This window comes from Salmo trutta, chromosome 22 (genome assembly GCF_901001165.1).
Source record: "Salmo trutta chromosome 22, fSalTru1.1, whole genome shotgun sequence".
Lineage (NCBI taxonomy): Eukaryota > Metazoa > Chordata > Actinopteri > Salmoniformes > Salmonidae > Salmo > Salmo trutta.
In genome coordinates, this window is record NC_042978.1 from 34,339,762 (window position 1) to 34,357,231 (window position 17,470).

The 17,470-nt window shown below is 43.6% G+C and overlaps 1 protein-coding gene across 3 annotated transcripts in view; it reads right to left on the minus strand.

Annotated features, from left to right (window-relative positions):
• Positions 1 to 8,548: 8,548 nt before the first annotated feature.
• Positions 8,549 to 17,470, minus strand: part of trappc8 (trafficking protein particle complex subunit 8) — a 105,883-nt gene continuing 96,961 nt past the window's right edge. For all 3 annotated transcript variants that reach the window (XM_029707787.1, XM_029707786.1, XM_029707785.1), the window contains 3 exons: positions 12,099 to 12,241; positions 11,242 to 11,331; positions 8,549 to 10,654 (listed from right to left, as the gene is read on the minus strand). In XM_029707787.1, the coding sequence (XP_029563647.1) occupies positions 10,420 to 10,654; positions 11,242 to 11,331; positions 12,099 to 12,241 (468 nt within the window). In that variant the 3' untranslated portion in view covers positions 8,549 to 10,419. The remainder of the gene's footprint in view (positions 10,655 to 11,241; positions 11,332 to 12,098; positions 12,242 to 17,470) is intronic.

The following is a 17,470-nucleotide window of genomic DNA, read 5'->3' on the forward strand; positions in this document are numbered from 1 at the left end:
AAGCCGCGCAGAGACGAGTTCGCGTCATTAGTTTGCAGTATATAGATCAATGTTTTTTCAAAATCAAATCAACATTCAATTATCCCCTTTCCAATGCAACAAATCAAATCTAACTTTGCAAGACTGAGTCTGTGCTTTTGTTGTAGGGAGAGCCAGAGCGCAACAGTGTATAAATATATTGTCAGCGAGTGAATGCGCTTTTCAGATCAGTTCAGATCACAGCGCAGAGCCGCGCGTGTGCACATTTGTTGATATTATTTTCTAGTTAGCGAGTTATTAGCCCAGTTATAGACAAGTGTAGGTCAGCAATAGGGAGTTACTGCTTCTCACAAGAGCAGGAAACGCGTAGACTACATTTCAAGCTATCTTTGAAAAGCCAGTCAGGTAAAAAAGTTTGTCTTAAAGGGGCAGAGTTGAATTTTGAGACAGGCTTGAATATGCAAATAAGCCAATAGGCAGAGGGGTAGCTTCTAATTCTCTGTATTGTAATATTATTTGTATTTTTTTAAGTGGTTTCTTGCATCATACAATACAATGCGATTTAGTCAGCTATTTGGCCTATGGAGTTACAGACCAAGTAAGAAATACATTCCTGTAAAGCTTAGAGAGGATCTCATGTTAAATATTGTTTTAGAAATATGGCTACAGGTTCCTCTGCCTCACCTAAAGCCCATTCTGGTGGGAAGATGCTATATACCACCAAGTGCTAACAGTCAGTATCTGGATAACATGCTTGAAATGCTTGGTAATGTATGTGATATCAACAGAGGTATATTTTCTGGGTGATTTGAATATTGATCAGCATTCATCGGGCTGCCCACTCAAGAAAAAGCTTCAAACGATAACTAGTGCCTGCAACCTGGTTCAGGTTATCAGTCAACCTACCAGGGTAGTTACAAACAGCACAGGAATGAAATCATCAACCTGTATGGATCACATCTTAACAAATGCTGCAGAAATGTGCTTCAAAGCAGTATCCAAATACATTGGATGTAGTGATCACAATATAGTAGCCATATCAAGGAAAACCAAAGTTCCAAAGGCTGGACCTTTGGAACTTGTATATGAGGTCATACAATAAGTTTTGTAGTGATTCCTGTTGTTGATGTAAAGAGTATTTGCTGGTCTGTGGTGTGTAATGAGGAGCAACTAGACGCTGCACTTGACACTTTTATGATATTGCTTATCCTAGTTACTAATACGCATGCACCCATTAAGAACATTTCTGTAAAATCCCTGTGGATTGATGAGGAACTGAAAAATTGTTTGGTTGAGAGGGAGGAGGCAAAAGGAATGGCAAATAAGTCTGGCTGCACAACCGATTGGGAAACGTACTGCAAATTGAGAAATCATGTGAATAAACTGAAGAAAAAGAAACTACACTATGAAACAACGATACATGACAAAGAATGATAGTAAAAAGCTTTGGAGCACCTTAAATGAAATTATGGGAAAAGAAGGCAAACTCTGCTCCATCGTTCATTTCCATGTGAAAATGTTATGATGATTCGCTCCACTTGTTTTGTTTGTAGGCCTACATTATGCTCAAATAGCCACAGTCTAAAACTGTAAGAGTACAGCCTCAGTGTTCACTGTAAATGTGAACCGGAAGTTGTACAAAATTCTCCCAATGATCAAGTTTCTGTTAACAAGACCTAGAATTTGCTCAGTGGCCCAAAAAAATTGGGGGAACATTGCTTGCCACCAACCACTGCAGAGAGTGGTTTCAGAACCATGGACAGTGATAAAGCAAGGTCCAGCATCAGAGCCACACACAGACCCCCCCCCCTTGAGAAAGGAAGAGCAGAAAACATCTCTGTTGTTTTCTGTCACTATGGACAACAAAGTTCTTGGCCTATTGTATTATTATTGTAATATCTTGTGCTCAGAATTTACAGCAAGCTTTGTCAACCTAGGTATGTCACATCACTGTCACTGGTTGTCTTGCAACATGGGGTTAACCTGAGAGTGCTACAAAAGCATTGTAACATGCTTTTTGAAGATGAGCATCAAAGAGCCCATGAAGAGATGAGTGTCCAATTGTCACCATTTGGCACAGGTGTAAATTGAGAGGAGTAGGAGCCAGAGGTGTTGCTACTTGGAGAATCACAGGTAGGAAGTGTTTGAGTGGGCAGGGATAATCAGGGGGAAGGAGCCATTACTTAGCCTGATCCCAGATCGGTTGTGATGTCTTGCAAACTCCTACAAGCAGCTAGCCATTACTGTGTCATGTGTCTGTGAGTGGACTCTCTCCCGGACCTGCGGTCTCGATATCTGAATGTTCGCCTATGAAAAGCCAACTGACATTGAACTGTTGCACCCTCTATAACCACTATGGTTATTATTTGACACTGCTTGTCATCTATGAACGTTTGAATGTCTTGAAGAACAATCTGGCCTTAATGGCCATGTACAATGCATTAGAAAATTATTCAAACCCCTTGACTTTTTGTACATTTTGTTACGTTACAGCCTTATTTTAAAATTGATTAAATAAAAACAATTCCTAATCAACCTACACACAATTCCCCATAATGACAAAGCGAAAGCAGGTTTTTCGAAATGTTTGTAAATTTATCAAATACAATTATCCTGCTGGTGTGTGTGTGGAAAACTCTCCCCACAGCAGCAGCACAGACATACAGTGCATTCGGAAAGTATTCAAGTATTCCCTTTTTCCACATTTTGTTACGTGACAGCCTTATTTTAATATGTATTAAATTAAATGTTTTCCCCATCAATCTACACACAATACCCTGTAATGACAAAGAAAAAACTGGTTATTAGACATTTTTGAAAATGTATTTAAAAAAGAAACCAATACCTTATTTACAATAAGTATTCAGACCCTTTGCTATGAGACTCGAAAATGAGCTCAGGTGCATCCTGTTTCCATTGACCATCCTTGAGATGTTTCTGCAACTTGGAGTCCATGTGTGGTGAATTCATTGATTGGACATGATTTGGAAAGGCACACATCCGTCTATGTAAGGTCCCACAATTGACCGTGCACGTTAGAGCAAAAACCAAGCCATGGCGTCAAAGGAATTGTCCGTAGAGCTTCAAGACAGGATTGTGTCAAGGCACAGATCTGGGAAAGAGTACCAAAACAATTATGCAGCATTTAAGGTCCCCAAGAACACAGTGGCCTCCATCATTCTTAAATGGAAGAAGTTTGAAAGCACCAAGAATCTTCCTAGAGCTGGCCGCCCCGCCAAACTGAGCAATTGGGGGAGAAGGGCCTTGGTCAGGGAGGTGACCAAGAAACGATGGTCACTTTGACAGAGCTCTAGAGTTCCTCTGTGGAAATGGGAGAACCTTGCAGAAGGATAACCATCTCCGCAGCCCTCTACCAATCAGGCCTTTATGGTAGTGGCCAGGCGGGAAGCCACTCCTCACTAAAAGGCACAACAGCCTGCTTGGAGTTAGCCAAAAGGCACCTGAAGGACTCTCAGACCATGAGAAACAAGAATCTCTGGTCTGATGAAACCAAGATTGAACTCTTTGGCCTGAATGCCAATTGTCACATCTGGAGGAAACCTGTCACCATCCCTATAGTGAAGCATGGTGGTGGCAGCATCATGCTGTGGGGATGTTTTTCAGTGGCAGGGACTGGGAGACTAGTCAGGACCGATGGAAAGATGAACAGAGCAAAGTACAGAGAGATCCTTGATGAAAACCTGATCCTCAGGTCCTCAGACTGGGGCGAAGGTTCACCTTGCAACAGGACAACGGCCCTAAGCACACAGCCAAGACAAAGCAGGAGCGTCTTCGCGACAAGTCTCTGAATGTCTTTGAGTGGCCCAGCCAGAGCCCGGACTTGAACCCGATCGAACATCTCTTGAGAGACCTGAAAATAGCTGTGCAGCGATGCTCCCCATCCAACCTGACAGAACTTGAGAGGATCTGCAGAGAAGAATGGAATAAAGTCCCAAAATACAGGTGTTTCAAGCTTGTAGCATCATACCCAAGAAGAATTGAGTCTGTAATCACTGCTGAAGGTGCTTCAAAGCCACTCCTTTGTTGCCTTGGCCGTGTGTTTTGGGTCATTGTCATGCTGGAATACCCATCCACGACCCATTTTCAATGCCCTGGCTGAGGGAAGGAGGTTCTCACCCAAGATTTAACGGTACATGGCCCCGTCCATCGTCCCTTTGATGCGGTGAAGTTGTCCTGTCCCCTTAGCAAAAAACCACCCCCAAAGCATAATGTTTCCACCTCCATGTTTGACGGTGGGGATGGTGTTCTTGGGGTCATAGGCAGCATTCCTCCTCCTCCAAACACGGCGAGTTGAGTTGATGCCAAAGAGCTCCATTTTGGTCTCATCTGACCACAACACTTTCACCCAGTTGTCCTCTGAATCATTCAGATGTTCGTTGGCAAACTTCAGACGGGCATGTATATGTGCTTTCTTGAGCAGGGGGACCTTGCGGGCGCTGTAGGATTTCAGTCCTTCACGGCGTAGTGTGTTACCAATTGTTTTCTTGGTGACTATGGTCCCAGCTGCCTTGAGATCATTGACAAGATCCTCCCGTGTAGTTCTGGGCTGATTCTTCACCGTTCTCATGATCATTGCAACTCCACGAGGTGAGATCTTGCATGGAGCCCCAGGCCGAGGGAGATTGACAGTTCTTTTGTGTTTCTTCCATTTGCGAATAATTGCACCAACTGTTGTCACCTTCTCACCAAGCTGCTTGGCGATGGTCTTGTAGCCTATTCCAGCCTTGTGTAGGTCTACAATCTTGTCCCTGACATCCTTGGAGAGCTCTTTGGTCTTGGCCATGGTGGAGAGTTTGGAATCTGATTGATTGATTGCTTCTGTGGACAGGTGTCTTTTATACAAGTAACAAGTTGAGATAGGAGCACTCCCTTTAAGAGTGTGCTCCTAATCTCAGCTCATTACCTGTATAAAAGACACCAGGGAGCCAGAAATCTTTCTGATTGAGAGGGGGTCAAATACTTATTTCCCTCATTAAAATGCAAATCAATTTATAACATTTTTGACATGCGATTTTCTGGATTTTTTTGTTGTTATTCTGTCTCTCACTGTTCAAATAAACCTACCATTAAAATTATAGACTGATCATTTCTTTGTCAGTGGGCAAACGTACAAAATCAGCAGGGGATCAAATACTTTTTTCCCCTCACTGTACTTCTTTCTCGGGAACAGGCCCAGATCCCTGTGATTTGCGTGAAGAGGAGGCAGAGAAAAAGGGGCCCGAGGCAGGCTGTCTTCTGAGAATTCGTAAGCGATTGAATAAAACCCCACTTCCTTCCATTCTGCTAGCAAACGTCCAATCTTTGGAAAATAAAATAGATGACCTATAGGCAAGATTAAACTACGAACGGGATATTCAAAACTGTAACATCTTATGCTTCACCGAATCGTGGCTGAACGACGACACTTTCAACATACAGCTGGCTGGGTATACGCTGTCCGCAGGATAGAACAGCAGCGTCTGGTAAGACAAAGGGGGCGGACTATGTGTTTTTGTAAATAACAGCTGGTGCACGATATCTAAGGAAGTCTCGAGCTATTGCGCGCCTGAGGTAGAGTATCTCATGATGAGCTGTAGACCACACTATCTACCCAGAGAGTTTTCATCTGTATTTTTCGTAGCTGTTTACATACCACTACAGTCAGAGGCTGGCACAAAGACAGCATTGAATGAGTTGTATTCCGCCATAAGCAAACAATTAAAGCCGGTGACTTTAATGCAGGGAAACTTAAATCCGTTTGACCTAATCAGCATGTTAAATGTGCAACCAGAGGAATAAAAACGCTGGACCACCTTTACTCCACACAAAGAGACACATACAAGGCTCTCCCTCAGCCTCCATTTGGCAAATCTGACCATAATTCTATCCTCCTGATTCCTGCTTACAAGCAAAAATTAAAGCAGGAAGCACCAGTGACTAGGTCAATAAAAAAGTGGTTAGATGAAGCAGATGCTAAGCTACAGGACTGTTTTGCTAGCACAGACTGGAATATGTTCCGGGATTCCTCTGATGGCATTGAGGAGTACATCACATCAGTCATTGGCTTCATCAATAATGGCATCGACGACATCGTCCCTACAGTGACCGTACGCATATGCCCCAACCAGAAGCCATGGATTACAGGCAACATCCACACTGAGCTAAAGGGTAGAGCTGCCGCTTTCAAGGAGCGAGACTCTAACCAGGAAGCTTACAAGAAATTCCGCTATGCCCTCCGACGAACCATCAAACAGGGAAAGCATCAATACAGGACTAAGATCGAATCGTACTACACCAGCTCTGATGCTGTCGGATGTGGCAGGGCTTGCAAACCATTACAGACTACAAAAGGGAAGCACAGCCGAGAGCTGCCCAGTGACATGAGCCTACCAGACGAGCTAAACTACTTCTATGCTTGTTGAGGCAAATAACTGAAACATGCATAAGAGCACCAGCTGTTCCGGAAGACTGTGTGATCACGCTTTCCGCAGCCGATGTAAGACCTTTAAACAGGTCAACATTCACAAGGCCGCAGGGCCAGACGGATTACCAAGGACGTGCACTGCGAGCATGCGCTGACCAACTGGAAAGTGTCTTCACTGACATTTAACCTCTCCCTGTCCGAGTCTGTAATACCAACATGTTTTAAGCAGACAACCATAGTGCCTGTGCCCAAGAACACTAAGGTAACCTGCCTAAATGACTACCGACCCGTAGCACTCAAGTCTGTAGCCATGAAGTGCTTTGAAAGGCTGGTCATGGCTCACATCAACACCATTATCCCAGAAACCCTAGACCCACTCCAATTTGCATACTGCCCCAATAGATCCACAGATGATGCAATCTCTATTGCACTCCACACTGCCCTTTTCCACCTGGACAAAAGGAACACCTATGTAAGAATGCTATTCATTGACTACAGCTCAGCATTCAACACCATAGCGCCATTAAAGCTGATCAATAAGCTAAGGACCCTGGGACTTAACACCTCCCTCTGCAACTGGATCCTGGACTTCCTGACGGGCCGCACCCAGGTGGTAAGGGTAGGTAACAACATATTCGCCACACTGATCCTCGGGGCAGGGCGTGCTCAGTCCCCTCCTGTAGTCCCTGGTCACTCATGACTGCATGGCCAGGCACGACTCCAACACCATCATTAAGTTTGCCGATGACACAACAGTGGTAGGCCCGATCACTGATAACGACAAGGCAGCCTATAGGGAGGAGGTCAGAGACCTGGCCGTGTGGTGCCAGGACAACAACCTCTCCCTCAACGTAATCAAGACAAAGGAGACGATTGTGGACTACAGGAAAAAGAGGACAGAGCACGCCCACATTCTCATCGACAGCGCTGCAGTGGAGCAGGTTGAGAGCTTCAAGTTCCTTGGTGTCCACATCACCAACAAACTACAATGGTCCAAGCACACCAACACAGTCGTGAAGAGGGCACGACAAAACCTATTCCCCCTCAGGAGACTGAAAAGATTTGGCATGGGTCCTCAGATCCTCAAAAGGTTCTACAGCTGCACCAGAGAGAGTATCCTGACTCGTTGCATCACTGCCTGGTATGGCAACTGCTCAGCCTCTGACCGCAAGACACTACAGAAGTTATTGTGTACGGCCCAGTACATCACTGGGGCCAAGCTTACTGCCATCCAGGTCCTCTATACCAGGCGGTGTCAGAGAAAGGCCCTAAAAATTGTCCAAGACTCCAGCCACCCTAGTCATACACCGCTGCTACTCTCTTATCATCTATGCATAGTCACTTCAATAACTCTACCTTCATGTACCTATTACCTCAACTAACCAGTACCACCGCACATTGACTCTGTACCGGTACCCCCTGTATATAGTCTCGCTGTTGTTATTTTACTGCTGCTCTTTAATTACTTGTTACTTTTATTTCTTATTCGTATCTGCATTGTTGGTTAGGGGCTCGTAAGTATGCAAGAGGACTGACTGGCTACTCCTTTGGATCCTGTTATTTTCTTCTTAGTTTCCTGCCTTTCTGTTCCTACCCACTGTGCTTCTACATCTGCATTGCTTGCTCTTTGGGGTTTTAGGCTGGGTATGTATGTATGCATGTAAGGATGTGTATATATGTTTTACACTTGTTTGGTTACTACATGATTCCATATGTATTATTTCATAGTTTTGATGTCTTCACTATTATTCTACAATGTAGAAAATAGTAAAAATAAAGAAACCCTTGAATGAGTACGTGTCCAAACTTTTGACTGGAACTATATATTTATATTTTCATCATTTAGCAGATACTTTAACCCAGAGCGATTTACAGGAGCAATTAGGGTTAATTACCTTGTTCAAGGGCACCGACAGATTTTTCTTGTAGTCAGTTCTGGGATTCAAGCCAGTAAAATTTACTTGCTCAACGCTTTTAACCACTAGGCTACCTGCCGCCCCAGGTAAGTAGCTTTGTCAGTTTGTAACAACTGCCTATGTAAAAAGGGCTTTATAAAATATTTGATTGACTATACCTTGATCCTGAAGCAATGCCAAGGAAGTGCAAGTGTGTGTGCCAGCGAGAAAGAGTGACAGGACAGCATGACATGAAGACGTCGCTCTTAATGCATTCAAATCATAAAAAGCATAATAACTGCAATCCATTTAGCAGAGATGGCATTGAGACGAAGCAGATGGACAGAGGCTAATTGAGGGTTGGACTACATTCATTGCATCTACAATCAACCCTTCCTTAAACCATAATAAAAGAGGCTGTCACTAAGGCTGCATTCAATCACAGATCTTTTTCAGAGCTGATCTGATTGATCAGAAGACAAATTAGTGAGGTAAAAAAATCTGAATTGGGCTGCCTCTAAATGCAGCCTGTCTGCTTCCCAAATGGCACCCCATTCCCTTTATAGTGAGCATAGGGCTCTGGTCAAAAGTAGTGTAATGGAGAATAGGATGCCATCTGGAAAACATCCTAAAACTCAGTCAGTCTGAAAAGTATAACTACAAATCACAACGTTGTCTACACACAGAGGGGAGATGGTTACTGTATCTCACAGCCCACATCATTTGTTACATTTTTATTTCTATTTACAGGAAATTTGTTATAAATATAATACATCTGAAAAGCAGTTGAGTAAATACATACATTTAAATAACAGCTTAAGCACAAGGTCCAATGAGGGAGAAGTATAGGGATCATGTTGATTTGTTTGTGTTTGTTTTGTAGAAAATTAAACGTGTGCACGTGGGGACTGACAGCACTGTCAGTCCAGATGGACTACAGACCAACAACAGACAGGCTCACAGACAGGTGGGCAGGCAGTATCTGTATCAGGCCCTGTCAGTCAAAGAGTTTGTCAGTCACATACTGTAGTATAGTGGTTAAACACTGGGTCATATTCTGTTTGTGATGTGCTGATGGTCTGGTCCATGTGACCACACAACAGAAAACCCTGGTCATGGTCAGTCTCATTGAGGCAGAGGCAGTTTCTCCTACTTCCTCATCCTGGTTAATCCAAGAAGTAAACGACAACTGTTCAATGTGATTAGTTTTTCAACACTAAAAAGAAAATAAATCTCTGGCGGCAGACAGATGACACCAGTACCGTAGGAGACACGCTGTTGCCGTCTGAGTTTACGTCTGTCTGTTCTCCTCCCCTTTCACAGGTTGATTTCATCAAATAAAAAAAGGTCAAAACCAAAGTGCATCAGCTGAGATGACAGATGAATAATACACAGAGAGAGAGAGAAAACAGATCCTTCTTCCACATGTAAGTCCATGATGCTTTGCTTTGTTGCTGGGACATAAAATAGCTACTGGGGGGTTTATTTAACAGCAGTCTGACCATCGCAGTGGTTACAAGTTCAACTGATGCACAATTTCATTTAAACATTTTTTTTTTTTAAATACATCTTATCGTCCTCATTTTAATTACAAAATACAAAACTGCTTTCCTTAGTCCAGTATTGAGTATATTAGTTTGGAAAAAGGGGTCAAATTTTTAGGGAGTGGAGTGGATGTTTGAGACTTGGTGGAAAGATATTTCTGCTTGGTAGCTGGTTCAGAGCTCACAACAGTTTCTTAACCAATGGGAAGCCTTGGTAGTGATGATTTGCAGATCATTTGTTCATTGTTATTGTTGGGTGGGCGGGCAGGCAGCATTAGAATCCTATTCATTAGGGCACACCGTAGTAAAACCTTTTGCAACAGAAAATGAAAAAGAGCCTTTGAAGTAGTCCCTCCCTGTTATAGACCGTTTTCTTCAGTTGTATGCCTAATTAGGACAGCCCAGTGTTCAAGCATTGTTGATGGTGAAGAGCGGGTGATTTGGGATTTGGAAGATATTTCTTGCTGTGTGGGTCTCCGAGCTCTCAACCCTGTTGCTGCCAACCAATGGGGAGTCTTGGTAGTGATGATTGACAGATGGTGGTTAATTCGTTATTGATGATGGGGCAGGACAATGTTCAGGTGCTGTTAATGATGATTAGTGCGGGCGTGGCCGTCTGCTGGCTGGTCTCACACATGGCTCCCTGGTCCGCCAGCTTGGCGAAGACCCGTGGAGTTCCCAGGTTATAGACGCCCGCATGCAGGAAGCCGGCTCTCAGCGGCAGCCGCATCACTTCCTGTGCCCTCAACTGCAGCTTGTATTGAGTCTGGCCCAGCCATGTAAACGAACCGTGCACCTCAAGAGACTCAGGACTGATGGAGGGAGGAAAAGAGAGAAAAGGGGATGATGAAAGAGGGGGAAGAGAGGAAAACAGAAAGAAAATTAAAACCAGGAGGATGAACAGGATGCAGTTATCAGGTAAACATTTGCTCAGGGACATGAGGAACAGATGGCAGATTTAAAGATGCATTGTGCCGAAATCACTCCGTCATTTCCTAGTTGCTAAAATTCTAATAGCGCGCCCAATTTAAGTTTGTGACAAAACAAGTAAGTATCATGTAGAGAATCATTGTGTCATCTAAACCGCTGTGAAATACATTTTCCATAATCAAAATATTGTATTTTGAAGCTGGTGTACAAAACCAAAAGTAAAAGATGCAAAAATGAAAGATTAAGCAAGGGAAGCATAGAAATAGTGCACGTAGAACAGATCTCCTGCTTCTTAGACTTGCTTTCAATGAGAATGACAGATCTATAAGTACAAGTTCTACGTGAATTTAGTTGGGTCAGCCAAAACATTACATATTGCATCTTTAACAGTACAGTGCGGAGCTAATGCACTGTAATAGGAGAAAATAGGACTAGGAACTACTGTGGGTGTGTGTGTGATTATATTTACCTGGTAGTTTTGTGTCGAAGGTCAATGATGGCATCAACTTGAGCCAGGGAGCAGTTAGATAGCATCAAAGTGACTGGAACCATACAGAGACTACATATAGACAGAGGGGGAGAGAAGGGAGGGGGGAGAGAGGCAGAGGGAGGGGGCGAGAGGAAGGGGAGAGGAAGGGGGCGAGAGGGCGGGAGCGAGAGGGCGACGGCGGGGGAGCGAGAGGGCGACGGCGGGGGAGCGAGAGGGCGACGGCGGGGGAGCGAGAGGGCGACGGCGGGGGAGCGAGAGGGCGACGGCGGGGGAGCGAGAGGGCGACGGCGGGGGAGCGAGAGGGCGACAGCGGGGGAGCGAGAGGGCGACAGCGAGAGGGCGACAGCGGGAGGGCGACAGCGGGAGGGCGACAGCGGGAGGGCGACAGCGGGAGGGCGACAGCGGGAGGGCGACAGCGGGAGCGAGAGGGCGAGAGGGAGGGGCGAGGAGAGAGTTAGAGAGAAAGTGAAATAGAAATATAGACAGAAAAAGAGAGATACGGTTATTATACTCATTGTGTCAATTTAACAAAAGCACTGCACTTAAGGTCCCTGACTATCAATCTGTTTCTCCTCACGGTCACCAAACCACACTAATAGTTATCATTTCATCTCCTCAAAGCACTTCTTCTGCCAGCTACAACAGTTCTAGTTTTCCTAGAAATAATGACATTAACAGTGGAGTTTAGAAACAAGTCATGTCAAAAGATAATCGTGTTAGTCCAGTTCTGACTAGTGAATTGTGTGAGAGTACACGTGTCACACAAACAACCACCCTCGGGACAGGCAGGCTGACAGACTCCTGTGGAATGTGTGTGAACATGCATGATGTGTTACCTCTTCTGTACGAAGGGGTGGCTGTAGCTTTCGGGGTAGTGCAGGTTGGTCTTGATGAGGTGGGAAAGCTGTTCCATGGAGGGCCGTGTCGTAGGAGGAGGAAGCTCTGGTTTAAACTTCAGCAGCACCATCTCTTGAGCCTCCTACAATACCACAGGTCAGAGGAACACAACAGAATCCACACCATTATACACACAGCCTCCTACAACAGGACAGAGGAACAGAATCCACACCATTATACACACAGCCTCCTTCAACAGGTCAGCGGAACAACAGAATCCACACCATTATACACACAGCCTCCTACAACAGGTCAGAGGAACAACAGAATCCACACCATTATACACACAGCCTCCTACAACAGGTCAGAGGAACAACAGAATCCACACCATTATACACACAGCCTCCTACAACAGGTCAGAGGAACAACAGAATCCACACAGCCTCCTACAACAGGTCAGAGGAACACAACACAAGGTCAGGACACAGGAACAGATGCCATTTCAACACACCACCTATACATCTGCTAAGCCTCCTATTACACAACAGAGAAACAGACCATTGTGTCAAACAAACATTGCTTTTATATACATGTAGATAGACATTTTGTTGTGGTATAATTTGTTTGCCATTGTGCAGCCTGCCCCGTGCAGAACTTTTGCTGTTACAAAATGCCTTGATAGAGACATTCAGAGAACTATAATTAGACGTTTTGACAATAGACAATTTTTTAGATGGTGTGTGTGTGTATATATCAATACATTTATGTTTTATATCTAAAAACATTTCAGCCCTATTAGTGACATTCCCTTATATTGTATGACATTGATATTCAAGTAGGTAGAATTAAAAGCTAAGTCGTTCAAAACAATGCCTTTGCTATAGAGGCAATTGGTCTAGGAAATTATGTGGGAGCAGTGAGTTCTTCTGGGAGGAGAGAAATCTAACGAGCGAAGGCAGGAGTGAGGGAGGAAGGTAGGGGAAAATGGTGGTCTCGGCGGCTTACGTGCAGAGCTGTAAAAAACCAGAGGGATAAAGAAGGATGAGAGAAGTTCTCTTGTGCACGCCAGTGTTACGAATGAGCGCCGCAGACACTGTTGCTATGCCAACAGCTTGGCTTGGAGGAAGTTGTGTGTCTGAGGGGGAGTAAAAAGAAAGTGTCAGACTAAATGGATGTGGTCTGGCCGCGTGAGTGGGTAGAGGAGAGAGGGGGAATGAGGGAACGAGGGAGGAAGGTGGTGGCAGACATCACGTTTTGTCTCCGTGGTCGTTATTGGAGAGTTCTTTTTAGACTGGAAATGAGGCGGTCTGATGATAATAGCCGTTTATATCTCCATCGCAATCGCTCTCACACACACTTAAACCAATGACACACTACTTCCACAGGAGGTAGACAGAATAAGAGGTGAGAAACTGCTTGCATCGTGCAGTGGGTACAGTCTGTGCCTAACAGACGTACACGCACAGACACTGTTAAACTCACTGTCATTAAATCACACTTTGTGTGTGGGAGGGAGGTGTACAGCTGTGATGTGACCGTGTATGGCAAATGTGAATGTAAAAAAAAATGAAATGAGGTATTTTGTAAAGTGTGACTGTGTTTAAGAGATAATGAATGTAAATGCATAGTCATTAAGGAGTGCTTCTCAAATCCTTCAAGACTGTGGTGACTAACTAGAGAGGTTAACAGGGTTAGAGCCATCCGTCACTTCCTCGCTCTCTCACATGCCAGCCAGACACACACTGGTGATGCGCAGGTCAGCGGTTTGTTCACCCGGAACCGCCCACAATTGCTAATAACCAATCCGCAAACGCCCGACTGTGTGGTAAAGTGAAAATCTGAGGCCCACACCAGACCCTAACCTACAAATATAAACAATGGCAACTAAAAAATGCACTGTACAGTCAGAGATAGGTTTATAATCTCTGACATTTTGGTGTGCTATTTGTTAGTCGATTTGTCTATAGATACATGCAGCTTCTCTTCTGTCATTACTTGTTGCCCTAGAATACTAAATAAACCGCTGTTCACCAGAATAATGCCTTAAATCGATAGAATGAATGCTTCAATCTTGTTGACATCGGTAAAGTTCTTTCATCTCCTCTTCTCTCACACAGCAAAGATGTTTAGGGACTGGGGAGAAAATGCAATAAAAAAAAAAAAAAAGATTTGTGCTAAATTTCTAAATGACATCAACAAATTTAAAGTTGTGAAAACTACCCAACATGTTTCTGATAAGATTTCAGTTAGACTTGGATGAATATTTTATGTCCTCTTAAAACGGCTTATTACACAAGTTATGTTAGTGATATTAAGATTCTAACAACGACAGTGTTATATAGACTTATTTAGGAAAAGTCAAGGACGGGGGGGACATGACTTTAAAAATGGCAAAGTATTAAAACATTTGTAAAAACAATTGTGGACGCTCAACTTTTCTAATGTGACACTGTTTCAGAGAGTTAATGAATGAAGTTATTGAGAAGTGCTGATCAATCATTCAAGACAGTGGTGACTAACTAGACTAAGGTTAAGAGGGTTAGAGCTCTCTGTCACTTTCTCTCACATATGCGCACACACACACACTAAAAGTAATGGGTTGGTTAATCACTCTCCCTTTGTCTTCATATCTTCAGAGACCCCCCACAAAAAAAAAACATTAGCTTAAATGTGGGTGAGTAAGTGTGTGAGTATCTGTATAAGATTGTGTGTCTCTCTTTCTGTGTGGCAGAGTTAAAAATGCTTACGCAGATAAATCTGGGGCAGGAGCCAAGAGTCATTCTACACACAATACCATATAATGACAAAGTAAAAACAGGTTTTTAGAAATGTTTGCCAAAACCCCCCACAAATAAACAAACAAAAAAAACACAATCAGTTGGGGACTGATATAAATACTTAACGTAATTTCCGGACTATTAAGCGCACCTGAATATAAGCCGCACCCACTGAATTAAAAAAATAATATTATTTTGAACATAAATAAGCCGCACATGTCTATAAGCCGCAGGTGCCTACCGGTACATTGAAACAAATGAACTTTACACAGGCTTTAACGAAACACGGCTTGTAACAAAAAAATAATAATTAGCAGTAAGCTTTAGGTGTCTTTTTGCACTGAGTCAATTCCTCACGCTGCTGTTTCCAACGTCTTATCATCGACTCATTAAGACCAAGCTCCCATGCAGCAGCTCCATTTCCTTTTCCAACAGCCAGATCAATCGCCTTCAACTTGAAAGCTGCATCATATGCATTTCTCTGTGTCTTTGCCATGATGGTGACAAAATGACTACCGTAATCAGAATGATGGGAAGTTTGAGAGCGCTCGATTTAATCTAAACAGTAAACAAAAAAGTTGTTTGACCTTAACCCATTCGGCAATTTCATTGGTCTAATGAAAGCTTCATGCCGGCAAAAAACCGAGCACGTCACAGAATGTGTTTTTTGGGAGAAAAAAAATTTGAAAGCGGGAAAAATCCATATATTAGCCGCGTCATTGTTTAAGCCGCGAGGTTCAAAGCGTGGGAAAAAAGTTGCGGCTTATAGTCCGGAATTTACGGTATTTAGATTAGTATTCAGACCCTTTACTCAGTACTTTGTGGAAGCACCTTTGGCAGCAATTACAGCCTTGAGTCTTCTGGGTATGAGGCTACAAGCTTGGCAAACCTGTATTTGGGGAGTTTCTCCCATTCTTCTCTGCATATCCTCTCAAGCTCTGTCAGGTTGGATGGGGAGCCTCGCAGCACAGCTATTTTCAGGTCTCTCCAGAGATGTTCGATCGGGTTCTGGCTGGGCCACTCAAGGACATTCAGAGACTTGTGATTAGGGTTGTTGTACTGTTGGAAGGTGAACCTTCACCCCAGTCTGAGATCTTGGGCACTCTGGAGCAGGTTTTCATCAAGGATCTCTCTGTACTTTGCTTTATTCATCTTTCCTTCGATCCTGACTAGTCTCCTAGTCCCTGCCACTGAAAAACATCCCCACAGCATGATGCTACCACCACCATGCTTCACCGGGTTTTGTCCAGATGTGACACTTAGGATTCAGGCGAAATAGTTCAATCTTGGTTTCATCAGACCAGAGATCTTGTTTCTCATGGTCTGAGAGTCCTTTAGGTTCTTTTTGGCAAACTCCAAGCGTGCTATCATGTGCCCTTAACTGAGGAGTGGCTTCCATCTGGCCACTCTACCATAAAGGCCTGATTGGTGGAGTGCTGCAGAGATGGTTGTCCTTCGGGAAGGTTCTCCCATCTCCACAGAGGAACTCTGGAGCACTGTCAAAGTGGCCATCGAGTTCTTGGTCTCCTCCCTGACCAAGGTCATTATCCCTGATTGCTCAGTTTGGCAGGGCGGCCAGCTCTAGGAAGGGTCTTGGTGGTTCCAAACTTCTTCCATTTAAGAATGATGGAGGCCACTGTGTTCTTGGGGATGTTCAACGCTGCAGAAATGTTTTGGTACCATTCCCCAGATCTGTGTCTTGACACAATCCTGTCTCGGAGCTCTACAGAAAATGGCTTGGTTTTTGCTCTGACATGCACTGTCAACTGTGGAACCTATTATAGACAGGTGTGTGCTTTCAAATCATGTGCAATCAATTGAATTTTACCGTAGGTGAACTCCAATGAAGTTGTAGAAACATCTCAAGGATGATCAATGGAAACAGGATGCGCCTGAGCTCAATTTCGAGTCTCATAGGAAAGGGTCTGAGAATACTTACGTAAATTTTTATTTGGAAAAATGTGCAAAAATGTCTAAACCTGTTTTCGCTTTGTCAGTATGGGGTATTGTGTGTAGATTGACGAGGGAAAACATGCATTTCATCAATTTTAGAATAAGGTTATAAGTGGCCTAAAATATATAAAGTCAAGGGGTCTAAATATTTTTCAGAATGCACTGTATGTATTGATTTCTAAGACATTCTAAGGGTTTCCATCATTCACAACTAATGTTGCCAAATAACTCTACATCTAGCACATTTCAAATGATCACTTTTATGCTTAACATAGCCACTTCATATGCACAGTTGCTCTGGAATGGGGAAAATATCCTTCCTATTTTATTCAGCTAAGTTCAATTATATTCTTCTTACTATAAAATCATATAATATAAAATAATGGCACAGGACTTAAGCATATCATGTCTGCTAAATGAACAAGCTTACAGCTTATGGCATAGTGCACAGCCAGATAACATACAGTAGGCCAACTCATTCTGTTCTTCTGAAATATTTTTTCTTCATATCATGTTTCTTTAGACCTGCCCAAAATAAATTGATTTATTGTGATGGTGTATATTAAATGGTGTGCATCAGTGACTTGTATGCGTGAAGGCCTGGAGATGCTAAAAGGTGTTAATTAACTGTCAATTACCGT